The 21243-nt window shown below is 37.2% G+C and overlaps 1 protein-coding gene across 2 annotated transcripts in view; it reads left to right on the top strand.

Moving 5' to 3' along the window:
* Positions 1-18508, top strand: part of COL28A1 (collagen type XXVIII alpha 1 chain) — a 57675-nt gene extending 39167 nt beyond the window's left edge. Inside the window, exons 25-36 of one of the 2 annotated variants that reach the window (XR_014884242.1) lie at positions 1687-1755; positions 3432-3500; positions 8696-8764; positions 10354-10434; positions 10524-10559; positions 10754-10790; positions 11103-11657; positions 12884-13071; positions 15340-15556; positions 15999-16171; positions 17110-17725; positions 18049-18508. Coding sequence is in view for 1 of the 2 variants with exons in the window: in XM_010712543.4 (XP_010710845.1) it covers positions 1687-1755; positions 3432-3500; positions 8696-8764; positions 10354-10434; positions 10524-10559; positions 10754-10790; positions 11103-11657; positions 12884-13071; positions 15340-15556; positions 15999-16171 (1494 nt within the window). In the remaining variant the exon portion in view is untranslated. Of the gene's footprint in view, positions 1-1686; positions 1756-3431; positions 3501-8695; positions 8765-10353; positions 10435-10523; positions 10560-10753; positions 10791-11102; positions 11658-12883; positions 13072-15339; positions 15557-15998; positions 16172-17109 lie in introns of both variants that reach the window. The other variant, XM_010712543.4, reaches the window with a different exon arrangement.
* Positions 18509-21243: the final 2735 nt, after the last annotated feature.

Here is a 21243-nt window from a genome sequence, read left to right as displayed (position 1 = left end):
AAATGCTTTGCAAGAGGAACTGGTAAGCCACAGAGGTTTTAAAAGATCAGGAATATCTACCATTCCTCTCACCGTAGAGGCACACCTGTCAGCACTGTGTGTCAGATTTAAGTGCTACAATCTTCAAGTGCTTAGGTTTGTAATGTTTACACATAGAATCTGCCACAAAACAAAATAAAATATCAAGGACACTGCCAGCGTCTTTGTTCTTGAATTAGCAGGGAAAGTGTGATAGAAAAGTGTCAGATCATCAGAAGAAGAACACCTCTCATCCATAAAAAAAAGAAGAAAAAGAAATAGCTCTTTCTTCAGCTCCCTTTTCCAAACCAAACCAGACCAAACCAACAAACCAGCCCCCCTCTTTCATCAAATCTGAGGGAGAAATTCTCTCCTGACTAATCTGGCAAACAGCGTAACCCTCAGACTCCAAGCTTGACACATCAATTTAAAGCCAAGAGTGCCCGTGTACCATGCCTATATGTTGGCTCAAGCTGGCCAGTGTCAAATGCTTTGGAAGAAAGAGGAACTGAAAATCAATTCAATAGCCAAATATTACATCAGTGAGGAAAGCATTATAAGCTTAATCTAAGCCTTGGTCTTTGGATTCAGGTTTGCCACCTCTCCAAATCCATCAAATGGAGCTAAGGCCTTCATGTATTAACATAAATAGCACATGCCAGAACTTAGCATGGGAGTTTCATAGCCATATACAAAACACACAGATTGGTGTGATCTGTCACTGGAGATTGAATTTCAGGCATTTCACCTAAAAAGCAGTCATTAAGATCTGAAAGCTCCACAAATGTTCATGGAAAGTAAAAGAAGTCAGCAAGAGGTTCTGTACTCTTGTTTCTTTCCTTTTTAATCAGTATGATACGTTCTTTCTTTTCGCCTATCACAAATGAAGTGTCATGTGTGATCAGTGTGATGTGTACATGCTGTTTTCTTCTGGTTGGACTGCTCCCTCTGCAGGCATATCAATTTGTAGTGCTTTTCCTAGTGTGAAAGTAAATAGAATGAAGACTTTCATCAAAGAAAATTTTTATTTTGTCAAGAGATACCATCTGTTCATGACACTGTTGTTAGTATATTGGATGAGTGATAGCTTATCAGAACATTTCTACCTTTTGCATTTGTCTGCACAGATATAATTTAAGAACATTTGCTAAACTTGGTTCAGAATTTTCTGCGCCTGTAATTAACAATTCTTTGTTTGTTTGTTTTTCTTTTCGAAGAGATGAGAGTTTTCTAATGAAAATGTGCTGGATGTGTGCCTATTCATTTGTACTGTTACAGACTGTGGGGAAAAAGGTGCCTTTCATGTCTCTGTGCCTCGCCCCTACAGCAATGTGCCCTGGCCCCTCTCTCCTTCCGCTGGGCTTGTCTGCAGCATACAGGGCAGCCTGGTACTCAGAACTGCTCACATTCCCACTGGCTGCCAGCTGCATCCCTGGGTTTGCTAGCTTATTAGGGGATGAGCCCTTCTGCTTTTTTCCTCACTGAAGTATTAACTGAGAAAAAAAAAAAGTATAAATTCAGCTTTTTTTTTTTTTTTTTAATCTAAATGTCTGTAGCATTTATTTGCTTTCTCTTTGAAGCAGTTGTTTGACCAACTGCTTTTTGAGTGTATGAAATGTGTACTGGTAGTAAGTGGTAAATTAGTGATGCTATTATGACTATTTTCAGGGAGAACGTGGACTGATTGGCTCTCCGGGGCCCCCGGGACCGAGGGGAATTGGAATGGTTGGTCCTAAGGTTGGTGCTACATCATCTTAAAGCTTCTGCTTTTTTGTAATGTTGGCTGCCAGACTCTCTAATCACTCTGACACCCTTCAGTTACTGTTTCGTGTTGGTGCAACTGCAGGAGAAATCAAGCTTTAAAGCATGGGGGTTGACTATACATTTCTACTCCTGGATTAGGAAGGATACTGCCTGAAAACTGTATTTGCAGCTAAAATTTATGAGATCACAGTTTTAGATTACATAGAGCTAATAATTGAGTTAAATGACACATTTATTCCTTTTGCATCTATTGTATTTCCAAGATATTCTTTTCTGGGTGAAAATATGTTAAATTTGGATTTTATGTTTGCTTTTTTTTTTGCTCGCTGAAATTGAATCCTGTTAGCTTCATTTGTAAAACCATTAGGAAAGAAACATAAAGCCAAAAAATTGATTCTATAAGGAGCCAGCATGCAACATCTGGACAAATTTTAATTTCCTCCACTAAAATGAATAATAATTCAAAAAGGAAAAAACTGCTGCTAAAAAAGATAACTCAGTTCATGCCCATATTTCTGTATCATGAACGTATCCATTCATTATTTTTACAAAGTCAATGGAGAAAACATTGGATTTCTGTGTGTATTTCTCCACATTTACTTAAGTTAAAAACATGTATGTCTTTGTAACTTTTTCTGTAATTTCTTCAGCAAATACAATAACAGAAGTCTTCACGGCTGTTTTGAATAAATTGGTGTCTGAATGGAGAAATGTTATTACCAACCTGATACAGAAATGCAGTGAGCAATAGGGCATGAATGTTTTCTGAGGATGTACATACGACTTTGCATTGCTTTGTGAAAGCTATAGCAATTTCAGTACCTCAGTTAATCATATAGACAGTTTAAAAAGAGTAATTTTGGTAAGAATCAGTTTAGGCTGGGTCTCAAAGCCAACAAAATGTGTGACAATATATAATGCTCAGCCCAAAGCCTTCAAGAATGAAAAATACATTCTCTGTGTGGAAATGATATTTTGTTTTCAGGGCTGAGGACCATCTGGTATCATCTAGTTCTCGAGATAAGATTTTTAGAACAACAATGTTTAGTGTGAACCCCTGCTGATATAAACGTAGTTAAACAGTAGTTTTTACAAAGAGATTCTGTCAAAGTGTGTGGCAAAATTTTGTCCATGGATCCATAGAAAGACTTGACCTATTTTCTACTGTAGCCGCAAAAATCACCAAGTGTTGCTTTGGCTGTTGCCACTTAAGATTTTCTGAATGAGTGGTGCTCCCAGAGACTGTGGCTTGAAATACATGCCTATGTAGTGTGTAAGGACTAACATGTCTAGCTTTATTGCTGTACTGCTTGCCTCTGTGTGCAGTGATTGCGCAAAACTGTTGGATAAAGTTGGCTTCTGTTGGTTTCTACGCAGGAATGGAATGGGAAAATCATCACACTGTTTCACGGGCACATTTTATTCTTTAATTGTTTTCTGCTTAATTGTTCCTTTATTTTCCTGAGAATTTTCTAAGTATAACTACTGAAGCCTACTATGTGAAACTACAAACTACAGAAGAATCGGAACTAGAGTCTTCAAAAGGGCTTTACTTTTCCCTGCAGTGAATTTGAAATTACTTCTTTAGTGTTATAGGAATAGAATTTATCTCCTAATTCTTCATTTTTTTGTCACACTGAGTGTAATAGGGTGTTACGGGACGGAAAGGCTTGCCTGGTCCCCCTGGTCCTCCTGGCATCAGCATACAGGGAGATAAGGTAATCCAGTTTAATATAGTACGTTTCCAGTTTCTTCTTATATCTCTTTCCTAGTAAGTTTCATCTTTTTTTTTTCTTCCTCTGTATGTTCTGTTTGCCACTGAGTCACTGAACTCTTGCAAATATTCTTTGTAAATCATTCATAAAGTATGTAAAATTTACTTTAGCTGTTGACTTTCATCACTGTTGACACCTGACTGCTCTCCTATTATTGCTACAGATATATTTAACCTCTCTCATCCTTGTCACATTTCATTGACTTGTTAGACTTAGAGCACTGTCCAAAGAAAACATCTGGAGTTTGATCTTGATGCCCTTATGTAAAGACAGAAACAGAGAGCTACTGTATTTATCCAGAACAAGACAAACAACACATAACTATAAGAACATAAAAGAAATTAGCCAATCTCCAACGTATTCTTCATCAGGTTATTACTATCCTAGTTCCAGTCATATCAAAACATGCCTCCTTACAAGGAGAAAGGCAAACATGCAAACATATTCTCCCTGTTGAAATTTAATTAAATGCCTAGTCATGAATGTGTGGAGACAAATTGCTAAAACTGAGGGCTCTAGTGGAGAAAAAAAATATTTCTCAGATTTCTCTGAAATCAGTGCTTAAAGTTGAGCATGTGATTGAATATTTCCCTGGATCAGGAGTTGAGCTCCACTCTGCAACTCTCGAGTTTTAAATCACCAGTAATTTGATAAGAGTAATTTAATATTTCAGTCAGGTTGAGACAGATGTCTCACTATAGCGCAGTGGGCTGTAGAAACTAACGCCACCATGGAATTTGTTGGCAAAATTGGTTTTCCTTGCAACATACTGATGCGCTTAAATAAATAAATAAATAGATAGATAGATAGATAGATAGATAGATAAATAAATAAATAAATAAGTTTATGTTGTTACTAAATGTTTCATAGGATAATCTTTCTTTTATTCAGGGTGGAATTATTTCATGCAAGCTTAACCAGGAAAGCATTATTCCTGACTTTATTTTCATCAGTACTTACTCCAACTCCAGCTTCAATGTCTTCCACAATAATGTTAATCATTTCCCTTTTTATACAGCAGAGAGCACTTTCCGTCTTCACAGTGAAGTGTTTTATAGCATAAGAACATACTTTACCACATTCTCCCTTTTCTCATCTTTTCTCATTATTATATAACTCTCTTCAACAGATTCTGATTTATCATGTTTCAAGACTCCTAGACAAAGATCTGTCTGTGGTTAGAGTCAACTGACTGTCTGAACCTTTGGTTTTGATCTATCTGCACCTTTCTTCTATTTTAAAGATTATCAGTGTCCATACAGATAATAGGTATTCTAATGTGACAATGTAGGTAACTTCTTCCTTTCTTTGCTCACTTTCTGAAGCCTGTTTGCATTATTATTGAAGAAAGCAGAAATGTTTCTGCCATCTCTATGTGCTTTATTGTATAGGAAAACTGTTTCCGCCTGGCTTTAATAGACATTTTTGTTGTGTACCCAGAATCTAATACTTGGAATATTTCGTTGTTAATTTTATGGATATGGAGGTTAGTTATAAAAGCACAATTCCCATTCTGAGCAGAAACATTTCATGACTCAATGTAGTGCAGGAATAAGTATATTGATCGTTGTGTATTTTTTCTCTTCCTGAAGAAAAATAAAAGTTAAAATATTTTTAATGGCTAATAGGTAGATACGCAGATATGCAGACATACGCAGTTTAGGATGGTAGAATCACAGAATCACAGAATTGTAGGGGTTGGAAGGGACCTCTAGAGATCATCGAGACCAACCCCCCTGCCAAAGCAAGTTCCCTACACCAGGTCGCATAGGTAGGCGTCCAGGCAAGACTTGAATATCTCCAGAGAAGGAGACTCCACAACCTCCCTGGGCAGCCTGTTCCAGTGCTCCATCACCCTCACCATGAAGAAGTTCTTACGCACATTCGTGCGAAACTTCCTATGCTGCAGCTTATGTCCGTTTCCCCTCGTCCTGTCTCCACGTACCACTGAAAAGAGACTGGCCTCACCGCTATGGCCGCCACACCTCAGATATTTATAAACCTGGATCAGGTCCCCTCTCAGTCTTCTTTTCTCAAGGCTAAACAGACCCAGTTCACTTAGCCTTTCTTCACAGGGGAGATGCTCCAGGCCCTTCACCATCTTTGTGGCCCTCCGCTGGACTCTTTCCAAGAGATCCCTGTCTTTTTTGTACTGGGGAGCCCAGAACTGGACACAGTACTCCAGATGAGGCCTTACCAGGGCAGAGTAGAGGGGGAGGATCACCTCCCTCAACCTGCTGGACACGCTCTTCTTAATGCAGTAATGTAGTAATTAATGTAGTAATGGCACTGCTGTAAATAATATCTATCAGTACCTGTTTCCTCCATTCCCTGGCGCTTGTTGAACATCGATCTCTCACATCTGTCTTTTTGTCTCCTCACAAACATCACAAGCTTCATATTTTATGGCCATTCTTCATCAGCTTAAAGCTACTATACTCCTCCATTTGAACTATCAATATTACTCCAAGTATATTCTTAGATATACATGGAGTTCTGTAGGCATACGGTAAGAATGGAATGTCAAAAATGAGATGGGTTTTGAGTAACTTTATGTTAGTATCAGCATCCATTGGTGTTCTTTTTTTGTGTGCTTGGTTTCCTTTCAAAACCACAGTCTAGACATTCTCAGGTCTGCACTCTGAGAATGGCATTTTAACATAAAAGTCTACTTACTGATCAGTGATCTACCAGGATATTATGGTCAAGGATTTATGGGTCCTTTTTTAGATGAATACTGCTTTGATTTTTAGGATAAGACTGATGGTCAATTTTGAGTTTAACTTTGCACATACACTGAGCAGGTATAATGACAAATATTTTAAAATTTATGCAATATACTTCTTGCTTAGTTACTAAATATTTTCTTATGGTATCTATGACAAATCCTTTCTGTTGATGATCGATTACACAAGTAGAGGAAGCAGGATTTGGTTCTGCAGTTGGCATTTAAAGGATAAAATTCACACGTGTGTCTGTGATTAATGTCAGCTGCATAGGCTTGCTTTTTTTAGAAAAGTAGGTCTCTTTCGATTTTGTTGCCTAAACGCCATCCTAACTGCCTAACTGACAAATGACTTCAATAAATCTATAGTTTTCTTAGATCTGACATTTATTGTTAATGACAGGCTACTGGAATACAAAGCAGATTCTAATTCTGGTTCATGTGTATGTGCTCTGCAAATCTGTAAAGAAGTTAATCAGGCAGTTCTATCATGACTAGTTAGGAAGAACAGTCTTTCCCAGTGCTGGACAGCAAGCACTGAAACAGGCTGGCATGCTACTTTGCTGTGTTTAAAAGTCATTTGCATTAATAACCTATATAGAAGACCTATGAAGTACAATCTGCTGAAAAGCAGCTTTAAGTTAATTAAATAGTCACTGAACATTTAAGAATGCCAACTAAACTCCTTTGTGCATGCCACTGTCTTATTAATATTTCCGAATTGTAGGAAAGCCCATAATTTTTCCTAGTGCATTAGCTATGTAATTTACTGCAGTTTCTTTTCCAGTATCCAACATCCACTTAACAGTGCCTGTTCTTTCTAGCTGTAAGAAATTGTGGAGTGCGGAAATGGGAGAGTTGTTCTTTTTCCAGAGGCAAAAAGTTAATGATAGCAGGTCAGTGGTATGTAGTCCTGACAAGGAGCAGAGGTTTTGAGCTCCCTGTGTTGGGTCTAGTGGATCTGAGAGGCTCCCACAGAGCAGGGCTCTTCAGGCAGCACCTTTGGTGAAGATGTGTTGGAGTGTGGTAGGTGCCTTTGCCTAGTACAGGGCAAAACCACAGCTCACCTGTCTGCAGTCAGAGGCTCCCATTTCAGCAGGTTCTCAGTGAAATCTGGGATTTGAACAGGAAAAAAAAACACCCACTGTCTTTGACTCCTGATATACTGCCTCTTCTAGGAAGGTGCATCTCACCGTCTGACTCCATGTGAACTTTCAGCTCAAGAGAGCCAGTCATGGGAAATTGTCTGACTCGGTTGTGCATCACGTAGCTGCTTCTCCACCTGAAGAAATCTGTAATTCTTACCCAGTCCAGCAGAAATGATCAGTCTATCAGTTCACCAAAAGCACTAGTATACCTACTGTGAAGACTGGAGTCTTGAAAATTGTGTATTTCTCTGTCCACTATGAGCAGAATAGTCACTTTAGGTGTAGTTGTGAACAACTATCCAAGTATGAGTATAGGATGTGCAAGACAGTCTGAGCTCTTGACTGAAAAATATAACTCACTAGACTTGTACTGGTCTATGCAGATATGCCTAAGCTAGGCTTACTGCAGGCAATAGGTGATCTCACTGATATTCCCTAGAGCTGTTTTTAGTATTTACACAAGGCATTGCTGTTATGCTACAAATGTGAATTTTGGGGAAGCTTTTATCAGGGAATCTAATTCTCTCTAGCTGTGATTAAAATGTAGACAGTATTTTATCTGAAAAAGTTATTTACCCTGTTAAAGAAAACAGAACAGTTTCTGGAACCCACATGCTGTGAAGGATTTTCTGTACTTATTTTATGACAGCTGTGGTTCTCAATGTGCTATATCCTCATCCTGCTAGTGTGAACGTGCTTCTCCAGTCTCTGTTTGCACAGCAGGACATATAGAACAATCCTTTCAAAACAAATATGCACTTTGTAGCCAGACAGATCCTGTCATTTGAAGTGTCAGCAGAAATGTGAAAAACTGAGACCTCATTTACTTAAAATCAGAAAAATTAAGTCAACCCTGAAGAGATCCTAGGTGTGTGTGCTTAGAGAACCTTTGTGTGGGACTTTGTTTTTCCACCTGTAGGCTGGATGAATAACTGAACCTCATCGTGTGAAACTCACTACTTTTGTCTTCCATTCATGTCAGCGTAACATCAATATTTTGTTTAATTAAACAGGAATATAGTCTTCATTGTATACTTTATCAAAGTACATTATGATTCTTATTCAATTATTCTTATGATTCATACTCAATTGTTTATTTCTTCATTTCTTCTGATTCAGAGCAATTCTATCTTGAAAATTACACGTTTCATTTCCTAATACAAGTATCTGGCTTTCTCTATGATGCAGGATGTCATAAACTGAATAGACAGAGCATGGATTCTACCTTAATTTTTCATTAAACTTACTTTTCATATTCTGTTTAGGGAGAAAAAGGAAATCCAGGTTTACATGGGCCAAAGGGCTCAATAGGAGTTGGCATTCCTGGACCAAAGGTAAATCCTTGCAATAGGGAAAGAAAGGTTTTATTTTCTTTATTGTTGATTTAATGCGACAGATCCTTGAAGATGGATAAAAAGCAAAGCAAAAAAGCAAAAAACTGCCTCATACAGTTGGCAAGACAAGCGCTTACTACTTATTGTCAGCTTTGGAATCTGTGGAAATCTTAACCATCATTAAGGATCAGGCTCTGAAGTAATATATGGAATGAGCTCTTACCTGTTAGCAGGAGAATAATACTAGTAAAATCATGCATTCTGCTATATTCGTATAGTTTTTAGCTATTATAAAATCAAAATGTCCATTTATTTGCCAGGCTTTGACCAAAAATCTCTCCAAATTCTCAATTTTGCTGTTTGCTATTAAAAAAGCAGACTTGTCACCAAAAAAAAAGTTTAGTTCAGTAGGAATTTTATTTACCTATTTTCTACTGGATGTGTCAAAAACCAAACAAATATGCTAAAAATGCTAATATGCTAAAATATGCTAAAAATATATTTTTAGCATATTTATGTGCATGAGAATACTAGTATCACCATCATCTAGCATCAGTATTTGCTGTTTCTTGTGCTGACATTAGTTTTGATGAGGTTAGATAGAATTCACAGACAAATAATGGAAAGCAGTACTACTAGCTGGATATTATGATTTTGTGAAAATAGACCAGCAAGTGTTTTCCAAGAGCTTACATAGTGGAGTCTGATTTCCTTAACACTGTGGAGGAGCTATACAATTTTCAGATTTGAATAAGATCAGAATCAGACTCAGGGAGTCAAAAAGATTCCACAGAATTGATAGCAATCATACTGGCAAATGCTGTAACAGGGAATGGTATCTAAATGATTCCACTGTCTGGGTCGTAATGAGAAATAATATCGAAATGGGCACTCCCCTCACTGAATTCCTAAAATTTCAGGTGAAATATTAGGTGATCAGTAAATTCCAGAGAGAAGAAAAAAAAAAAAACTATCATGCACAATCATCTTTTTGAAGACATTTTTAATTAAGATCCTGAATCCTTTCCATAGTATATTTCATACCTGTGTTAGCTGAAATGCATTAAGGTTGAATCCTTTCTCTTCTAGGAAATCAGATCTAGTCACTCAAATTAAAAAAATGAAGAATTTGTTTCTAAATACGTAACTATGTATTTTCCAATGTATGTAACAATCCAGGCATCTCTTTTCTAGACAATCTCCCAGTATTTCAGTATTTGGGTTCTGCACAAAGCTGATGTGAGTTTCAATATGTTGGCAGATTTCAAGTCTCTCCATAGATTTGCATTAATATGGTCCAGTTTAGAATTCAATTAAATTCACTTTTAGAATCAAAGAAGAGTAAAAATTATATAATCTCATCTCATAATCAGCATAAATTTATCTTCACTATTTACTGATATAAATTTCTTGAAGATATTTATGTTGACAGTGCTTTCTTTCTCTAAGATACTCTGCTTAAGGTAAATCAGCCACAGGGATAAAGCTCAGAAATTTAATCTTAAAAACTAGTTGAACTATAACTCCAGCTCTTACTACCAACAAAACTGGAGTTGTGGATTCTGTTTAATGTGACTGCTTTAAATTAGGGAGACTACGGAGATAAAGGTGATCCAGGAAGCAAAGGTGCCAAGGGAGAGATAGGAGACCCAGGATCTCCAGGACCAAAGGTAAAAGACGGTATACATTACTTCATTTTATACAGAAGAAATGTAATGAACTTGGATTTTGTTAACTATCTCACTCTACACATTTTCAGGGAACTTGGGGAAGAAAAGGTGAACCAGGTCTTTCAGTAAGTATGTATATGAATTAATTTAAATGTTAGAAATTTATTTTAGAATGTGCTCATGCTTTATGTGATATTAAACAAGGCTGATATAGGGACATTGCATTCCCTGCATTGGTGTAGGTAAATAAGTTGTTAAATTTCAGCAATCTTAAAACACACAGCAGATTGATTAATACTTTTTTTTTTTTTTTTTCCAGAGAGAAGAGGTCATAAGACTTATCAATGAATTCTGTGGTAAGCATTCCAGTATGGAAAAAAAAATAGCTCTACACTGAATTTATGTTGTCTGAATGGATATTTCGTCTTCATGTTTGTGTGTAAGGATACAACTTATGTGAAAAATGTTCACTGTGTTGCCAATACGAGAAGTAGTTTAGTTCAGCTCTGTTTATATTTCCCAATACCAATGACTTTAAAGTGGAATAAGTGGAATTAGTATGGAATAACTAATTGATCTTTGACTGTAAATCTGTTATTTGAGCTCAATTCATTTATATAATTGGAAGGTGGTTTCTCATAAAATATCTGAAATGGTTATTCTTCCAGGTTGCGGTATCAGATGTAGAATAACACCGCTGGAACTTATATTTGTCATTGACAGTTCAGAAAGTGTCGGACCAGACAACTTCATCAGTACCAAAACATTTATGAAAACAGTCATTGATGAGGTTTTGGCCAACCACGCTAAAACTCGCATTGGCGTTATCAACTTCAGCCATAAAGTGGAGTTGGTGTCTTCTCTAGAGAAATACACAACCAAAGAATCTCTGAAATCTGCTGTTGATAAAATGCTCTACTTAGGAGAAGGCACGTACACAGCTTCTGCCATTAAAAAAGCCATTAACCTATTTCAGGCAGCACGCCCAGCCGTAAGAAAAGTTGCTGTAGTAGTAACGGATGGACAAGCAGACGCTCGTGACGAAGTACACCTGGATATGGTAGTAAGGGAAGCACATGCTGCAAATATTGAGATATTTGTCATTGGAATTGTTCAAGAAACTGATCCTCATTATGATAATTTTCTGAAAGAAATGCATCTCATTGCAACAGACCCTGATGAAGAACATTTTTACCGGATAGAGGACTTCAAGACACTCTCAGGTAAAAGAAACCATGTAGGAGAATATTTGAAATAAGCAAATAAAAGTGTTTGGCCTTTCCCCAAGCAAGGCAAGGCAGTCCATACATGCTCAATGAATAGCAGCTGATGCCTGTCTTTTGGATGCAGCTTGGTTTTCAATGTCCCTTGCTCTTTGGTCAAATGAAACTTTTGGCAAAATTTTACCTCTTGTACAAACAATGAAAACCAACAAACAGTGATTTTCAAAGTTGAGGCCTTCTTTGGGGCACTCCTCAGCTTCCATCAGCTTTCCCTTACACAGTGTGTAGGGCCACAGATTCAGCCCCAAAAAAATTTCCTTCCATTTTGGGACACCATCTCTGTCTATTTCTCTTTCATATATGGCTGTTTTTAGTGATTTGTCTGTCTGGCAGTCCCTTTACCATCTTTTATATACACTCATTTTCTTCCAAAAGTCATAGGAAATTCTATGCTTTCATCCTGATTCTAGGGAAGAGGTGGTGAAAGAATATCAACAAGCAAATGAGGTCTGCTTTATTCTGCATTATTTATTTCAAACAGACTTGAAAAATCCTGTGGCCATATCTGGAATCAGAGATAAAGGACAGAGGAAACCTATAATAACCAGTGGAAGAAACGAACATTGGTTTCAACTATCTGCAGTCTAACCGTATAAACTATATTTATCCTGAGCATAAACTCATTTTGCTACACTGAGCCTATGGATGGGTTTAAGTTAATGCGTTTAAGGCATTAACGATGAGAACAGAATCCGCACTAATGTTCTGGTGCCAGCTAGGATTAAAATTACAGCTCTGGCTCTGGCTCCAGCATTCAACATGAAAGTATTCCCAGTCACTGAATTTTTTTTTTTTTTTTTTTTTTTTTTGGTGAGAAGAAATAGGATCTGTAACTCAGTTTATCTTCTTACTTTTTACACATAAACACAGTCTTTCCATTGCCCTGTTTTTCTCTCTAGACTGTTGAGCTATAATTTATGCTTAAAATGGGTTTTGTTTTTATCTATTGTTTCCAAAAAGAACTAGAGGTCTTTAAAATCTGTTAGGTCTGAGAATGCATTATTTTATTCATTCTAATCTGAGTTTTGATATAACTTCAGAAAACAGTCTTTCAAAAGTCACTGTCATTATAAGTTGTGGTTAATGCTGCACTAAAAGCTTGTGGAGAATCGTTGTGACTTTTCTTTATTAGCCAATAAATTTCATCATTTTGTTGATGTTTTCAGCTCTTACAGATAAACTCATCACAAAAATATGTGATAATGCATCTGAAATTTACAGTAGAAAAGAAAATGTTCTATCACCACCTCCAACTCCAGAACCTGAATTGCCTAATGAAGTTACTGACATTCAATTGACTCGAGTGACAATCTCAGAGACTTCAGTGCCCCATAAAGAAGGAATCAGTTACTCAGTAAGTTACTGAATGTTTTTAAAAGATGTAGCTCTTTGTTGACATTCATATATTATTTATTACACCATTTACCAATCTTTTAATATATGGATAATGTCTCAAAAAAATCTGAAGAGAACTTTTAAAGTTAGAGTGAACTTGTTTAAAATAGTTTACAGAAAAACAAGAAGGTAATACTGTGTCATTGTTGCAATAAATGACAACAATCTGTATTTTTGTATTTCTGATTCATTTTAAAAGTGAATTGGAAATATTTCAGATGCGTGCCTATGCAGGCAGATAGTGTGCAAGCCATTTACTTATGTGATTGTCAGTGCAAAGTTGCTTCTTGTGATGATGTCCTGTAAGTATCGTTAAGCTTTCAGCTTTTCTTGTTGGACTGTTTCCAGGACTCCCTGCTCACACTACTCTTTATTCTCCAGTTTTAATTTCTCCTGTCCTGTGTTCGTCCATTCTCTGACATGGAGTTGCAGTACAGACAGAAAGGACAGGTGGTTTTTTAGTGCAATACATAAATATTTTCTGCATGAGTGCATCAACTTAATTCTCTTAATAGGTCTTTGGTATTTTTCAGTCGCTGTGTTAGTATCAGAGTAGGACATTTGTCACCTTTACAGTACTTCAGTACTAACATTCTAGGGTGTTTAAATTGCTTTGCCTAAAAATAGCTGATGATAAACATGGAACAGATGCTTGCCCCCAAAATGTGCTGAAATAAATTTTGAAATATTTTCTGTATAATCCTCTGTAGCTGTGTGGAATGGATAGTGTAGGTCATTATAGACACATTGTAGTACCAACATTTAAACATTAAGTGAATTGAATGCTGTATATAAATATTACTGATATATGGTGGAGGAGTCAGTGAACTCCTCCATTATTAGCCAATACTAACCCTTTGGATCATTGTGTATGTAATATGATTCTTAATTACACAGATCAACTTCACTTTCAAAATTCAGTATAATTTCCCTGAATGACAGTTACAGTGTAAGTGATTTAGGTTTGGGCCCTGTAATACCTCCACATAGATCTGTGTGAGAGAGGATCAGCATTGGTACCCTGCATCATTAAGAAAAATAAAAGGGAAAATAAATGTTAATCTGGTATTATAGATGCTGACATTTATACATTTTATTATAAGGGTCACAAATATGAATAGTTCTAACTAATTAGATGTTCATATGCTTGGATCTGATTGGCTTTAGTTGGTTATAGCTGAATCTTAATAATTTAATTACCATCACAATAAACATTATCTTTTTGTAGATCTGTGAAATGCAACATGCAAAGGATTGGATGAACTGTCTATTTACATTTCAGTTAGACTTTGGGTTTCAGAGTATCAGTGGCTAAAAGGAGTTTTCTTAAACTGACTGACACGTCAGTACAGTCCTGTAAATGGAAAGATGTTAAATATAGTATCAAGTTTCTTCCTTCCTGGTTTCAGTCGATAATGAGATGTATGGGATAAATGCAGTCATTTGTACCATACTGTACTGAGAAATATGCAGAGCTTCTTGAATGTAGTAAAACACTAGAGAGGCACATTTTTAGATAATAATCTTCACCTGAAGAGGTTTGTTACCTTCTTAACATTTTAGTCAAGGAAAACTCAAAAATTCTGATAATAAGCAAGTGGAGGAAGGCAGCTAGAAACAGGAAAAAGACTGATTGGTCACTTGATTCAAAACAGCAAGTATGCATCTCTTGAGACAATCTTAATATTGGGATGTGATTCCCTCAACACAAGATTTGCACATTTTTGCTGCATTCAAGGGATTCCACATTTAAAAAGATCTTTGGATCATCTTTGATGAATGCGTTTTTCTATCAATAACATAACAAGTATCCTGTTCCTCTTGCCTACCATTTCCCTTTCTTTGGCAGACTTGATTTCATCTCTTTCCCAATGAGTGTAATAGACGTCTGAAAGCACAGACTTACCTCACAGTTCTTTGCCTTTTTAGTTCATATTACAAATAAGCACTGACTGAAATTTTACTGCAATGGAACTAATTCAGCTTAGTGACTAAATGGAAAGAATTACTTTATCTTCTTATTTAGCTGTCGGCACCAGAAAATGCATTTGTTAAAATCATGGTCCCTTACTGAGAAATCACTAGAACAAGGTGTGAATCCACCTGTCATTATTTCTAAGTAATGTGTGTAAAAAATATCATTACTTTCCTTTATAATTCTCTCATTCTTTTTCTCTTCACATCTGAGCTCTGACAGAGTGTTAACAGATTTTGACTCCTTTTGCAGCATAGTCCACCACAGACCAGATATACTGAGCCACTGCCATCTGCTCAGGATCATACAGTGACCACCTCTGTTCTCAGAGAATCGAGATTCCCTCCATTTTCCAACATAGATGAAATCAGACCTCAGAGTCCAGTTGTCAACCCTCTGGTCAATGTAACTGCTGCTAAAGATCACCACCCAACAGCACAGCAATCACAGGTAGCAAAACCTCTGAAAGGTATGTACTGTTGTCTGAATATTGGGTAGCAGATCTGTACCAAAATCAACCAACCAAAAATCCCTACTCCCGCCTTCATATACTTACTGTATTTTATCATCTTTTGTTTATCTGGGTGTTTTGGCTGCAGCCACCATACTCAGAGTTTCAAACCTAGAATACAGCCCTTGTGTATTGATTTTGCTTAGGTATTTAAATACCTATTTGAGTCTTGCATCAGAATTTAGGTAGCCTGATTTCAAACCAGTCATGTGTTTGTTTAGATCTATTCATATATCTCATTAACTGAAATGGAATTTGGCTACAAATCTGAGATGTGTATATATTCCAGGCATTATGAGGAAGAAAAAAAAAAAAAAGATGCTCTAAAAAAATAATGGAGGGTTAGAGTAACGTAATTGATACCCAGAATCCAAGTTAACTTTTGAAGATATGCTTTCAGATCCCAGGTGCTTGGAACCTATGAAACCAGGTGATTGTCAGAACTATGTGGTGAAATGGTATTATGACAAGAATGCCAATTCTTGTGGCCAGTTCTGGTATGGAGGTTGTAATGGTACCAACAATAGATTTGAAACAGAAGAAGAATGTCGAAGAACCTGCACTGATGAATAAGTAAGTTTTCTCTCCATCAGGTTCATCTCCTTCAAGCACTTCTTTTCCAGGCTAAAAAGATATAATACTTAATTGTCTCCAGTACTATACATACATATCATTTACACCTTTGATCAGGTTTTACTCCTTTCTGAGATGGTGGGAGCAGAATTGCACTCTGTGGTCATGAATTTATACAGTGACACAGTAGTTGTCTACTTTGTTCTTTACTCCTTATCTTACAGTTTCTCACGTTGTATTTGAGTTTGTTGGGTTTTTTTTTACTATTACTGAGAATTAAGGTGATATATTCACAGATCAAAATTCCAAGACCTCATTTTAAGAATTAGCTGAAGAGCCATCATTTTATACGTGGATTTGGGATCATTTTTCTCATATGTACTAGTTCTTCAAAACTCACTTTTCCTCTCACAGCTTATTCTGTCAATATCACAATGTTCTTCTGCAGCTTCTTGAAGTCAACCCTTTTCTTTTCTACTCTAGAGAAAGACAATATTGTCACGGACTTGGTCATCTCACTTTTTACACCCTTCGCTAGATCACTTATGATCATTTTGAGTAGGACAGACCATTGTAGCATGCATCCTCCAGTGCCTTCTTTCCAGCAGCCTTTTATTCGCCTTCCTTTTCACCATTTCTAAATCAGAAGACTTTTCCACTTAATCCAATATAACTTTCCTTTGGCAAGAGACTTTATCTTTTAGAAATCCAGACAGACTTATTCACTGCCTTAGGCCCACATACTCATTGAGTGATGGTCTTCAAAGAGCTTGCTTATGCATAGTGCATAATTTCCTTTACAAAAACCATTTAGCTCCTCCTCAACACACTGCATTAAGTTCTATGTTCCATCCTTCAATACAGGAAAAATCTGTTGAACTATAGCATATTTCTTTTTGAATGCTCCAAGAAAACTAATCAATTCCTCATTTTTCTAGAAATGACTGCCATTTGGAGTTTTTAAAGCAAGAAGTTCATATATATTAAGGAAGAAATGGCTGAGAAGAATCTAAAATGATGTATGAACATGAATATATTACCACCACGCTCCACTGCTTTTGCCACTGTGGAATTCACATTCATTAGATTCCTGCATAGCATATGTTATCTGTGACATCATAACAATAACTTTATTACACATACACATGCATGGGAACGTACCTTTTCCCTTCAAACTCATTGTAATTTGATAATACTAATGTGGCAAGGATAAGATTTTATTTTTAGGATTAAAATATTGGAAGTGTTCACATGGCGTTTGATGGCAGAGGTCTCATTCTCTTGGAAGGAAAAAAATGTGCTCTAGTTTTTAACAAGAGTAAGTAGCTCCTGACATCAGCACTCTTATGACAGCATTGAGTGTCGTAATTTAAGGTTTTCTCTAATTAGACTACTTCTTGTGAATGTAAATGCCACAGCAAAATTAATTAGAGGGGAGGGTTTTCCCATTAAAGCACATTTATATTAACACCAGTATAATCTTTTTGCTTACAAGGATGGGACTTTCATTTGAAATTACATTAAAACCAGGATTCTTCATGTCCTTTATGGCAAGTAAGCAAATTTCAGTTTCTCAGGGTCTCTGTGTTTAAATATATATGTATTTCACTCTGATACATGCTATTAAGTAAAAAAGGAAAAAGAACTGAAAAATGCATATAAATGTTTATGTACATCCTTTCTACTTTCAGCAATAATCCTAGTGAACTATCATTAAAACTGAGAATTATGAGTCTGTAATTAAAATGGAAAGCAACATCTGATAAAGAGTCTGGCATTCTTATTTCTTTTTAGGCAAGAAAACCTATTATCTGTATACACAGTCTGAACAGATCTCGATACGTTTAAGCAATGCTTGCACTTTTTTTTTTCCCCAGGTACCCAAAAGATAGCATATACCATGTAAAATGGACTTCTTCATAGCAAATGAGGCACTAACCTTATTCTATGAAATGAAGTGCTTGAATTTTAGGAGAATTAAATACTTTTTTCGAAAAAATTTGGCTTTGTTAGTGAGTTTCAAATTAGAAACTAAAAAACTGATGGTAGCCTCCAAAAATCCCCCTGTTTTTATACTCAGAACTAAATATGATGGACACTCCAAGAAGAAAAACAACTATGAAGGCGCAATTAATCCTGGCTGGAAAAGAAGCACTGGAACACCAGGACAATACGTTGTGCTCTGTAGAAGCACTCTGTAGAAGCCGGAAAATGGAGGGATTCAGTGCCATAGAATGATGCAACTTTAATAGGTCTGGTTGTTTGTTGTTTGGTTTTTGTTTTTTGTTTTTTTTTTAATCTGAAAAATAAATAGCTTCAAGATTAATATACTACAAAGGATTGTCTCTTGTGATTTCCAGCTATGTACAGGGCTGGGAATAATCAGCAAGTCAAACAAAAGGTTTCAAGCTAGTAAACTTCCTACTAGTGGTGCAAAAAGATCATGGGAGGATTGAGTTACTGCTCAGAAATACAGCTTGTGCAATATCACCAAGTATATCTGTGTGCTGGAGAATTTAATAGTGAACAGATGTCCAGATAAATTCAGCAAGATGGGAATAAACACAAAGTGTGAGGAAATGAAAGAACAAGAAGGTTTCAAATTGGCTGAAAAGGTGGATTCAAAACTTAAAATAGTACTGAAGTGTAATATCAACATACTTTCAAATTTGGAGGAGATACCGAGAGACTTTTCTCTTGGCTATGTCTCAAATCCAGTATCCAGAATTCAGCTTAGTTTGATGACAAAAGCAATTTATGAAATATTAAAACAGATAAGCAGTGCAAACCTTTTTTTATAGCAAGATCAGCACAAAATGACAAGAAAAAAAAATCATTTCATTGCATTCCATAACCACGTCGCCTTTCAGAAATACCAGCATTTTTTCATGAGGCTCAAATGGAGGAATAAATGATGCCCCCAAATGAACAAGAGGTGAATCTGTTTAAACAACAGTGCCCAGGTCATAGGGTGCCAAGTGTTTGTTTGGGCATCATCCTCCACGGGCCTTGGAGAAAAGACTCTGAATACTTAATTTCTTTAACTGTGCCTTCTACCAGTTTGCTTCTTCCCTCTAACATGGACCATATGTATTTATGAAACAGTGATTAAATGCTAAATCTCTGTATGATGCTGAACTGAACATCAAGGGAAAGTGTTTCTGTCCTCGTGTATTTGTTTCCTGTTCTTTAGGAATTACAGAAAGGAATTATTAAGCTGTGGACTTAGATATGGCACAGGTATGTATGAACACACTTCATTGCTTTCATGCACAAGAATTGCCTTGGATCATATTCTTGCCTATAATAATGCTATGGAGTTTTTAATAGCAGCTGCCCACTCTTTATCAGAGGTAAACTACCTTTGTAACCAGCAGGCCCACAGCAATAGCAGTTATTGTGGCTCTGCACAGCAACAAAACATGATCTGAGTTCAGCAGTCAGTGGGAACAGTTACTGAGGAGCAGAGAGGGATTTATGCCCTTAAAACCAATTGTACGTTAACAGGGATATATCACTGAAAGAAGAAAGGCAAACAACCTATAACAGCAGTAAGAAAGCCATGTATATATGACACAGAAGGGAACTTCCCAAGGGAAGGAAGTAATATATGTTAACACTGAGACAAAGCATACTCATCTTACCACCCATCTGTAGAATGGGTCATAAAAGCCAGAGTTTGCATAGCACCAGTCAGAATGATGGGCAGAACTCCTGCCAGGATATCCTGCTCCTCTGGAAGGAAAGGGGGACATGAAAAGCAACACGGGAGCTGTGAGCAAGGAGGCAGGCATGGCTCAGCTCTGCCAGCAGCTGAAGGGAGAGGAGATGGCTGCAGAGCTGAGCAGCACCTGGGAGAGCAAGGAAAACCTGCAGGTGCCAACACATCGCCTGCAACGCAAAGTGCTATGGGATTGTAGATGGTGGTGAATTTATCAGCATGGGACACCCACGTGACTTGTACTCCTTTTTTCTTCCCTTAAGCTCACTTAGGAGATGCTAGTAAGACTGAATGCTGTTTTCGTAGTGATGGCCTTAGAGCAAGAAGATACAGCTGATGCAGGAGATTCTGTCATCAGGATTGCCTTAAATTTGTAAACATTCAGATCTGAGTTTGGTGAGACAACTTCTGCTGTTAGAGACTGTGAATAACATTTGCATTAGTCTGAACACGATGCATGAAAGGTAGCTTTGGAGGCTGACAAAGATAAAGGCCATAAACCCCAGCATAGCTGCTATGGAGCAGCTCTGAAACCAGGATGCCTGCAATTAGTGGGGCAACTATGCTCCAATCTGGGTAAACAGACACTGCCTGTTGTCTGCTAAAAATGAGATAACACTGGCAAAAGAGAACAAAGACTTCATTGTTCACACTGAACGTCTACCAGCTGCTGAACAGGAGAGCTCTGCCTCCAATTTATAAAGTGATTTTAGTTACGTGTTGTGGATGAGATGGTATAATACTCTCATATAAGAGAAGCAGCGAGGTTTCATTGCTGTAAGGTAAAGATTTAACAAAGGTTATACAAGACTGGTGATATAAGGTCACTTGATTATGTACAGACAGAACAGCTGGGGGAAACCCTTCTGTTGCACCATGAGGATCAGAACGCAGCCCTTGGCCAACACTTTACGTCTAAAACGTTCTATGTGCAATCAGTCCTTCACGTCACTCAGTAGCACAGAGCAAGTTAGCAAGCTGTTAGCAAAGTCTCTCAATCTCGCAAGAAATCTCTGGATGCTACAGCCATCAGTTTTGCCAGGCGTCAGTGGGAGCTGGGTGAGCACACCACCACGGTATGACTGCCCTCGCTGCCCTTGAAACACGAGTGCTGTTTCAGAGCCGTGATTTCAGCAGAATCTACGATGGAACACGTGGAAGTTGCTGTTTGCAGTGATAAATGCTGGAGCTACAGGTGCTGGTCAAGTACTGTTTTGTGCTGGAAAAACATCAGATCTCCAGGTGTGGTTTTCCCTGCAGGGTGCTGGACTACAGCTGTAGGGAGTTTGGAGACAACGGTTATTCATTAAAACAACACCACAACTACCACAACTACACAGACATCTGTTAC

Source organism: Meleagris gallopavo, chromosome 6 (genome assembly GCF_905368555.1).
Source record: "Meleagris gallopavo chromosome 6, MGAL_WU_HG_1.1, whole genome shotgun sequence".
In the NCBI taxonomy this organism is placed as follows: Eukaryota; Metazoa; Chordata; class Aves; order Galliformes; family Phasianidae; genus Meleagris; species Meleagris gallopavo.
This window is presented reverse-complemented; position numbering and strand designations above follow the sequence as displayed.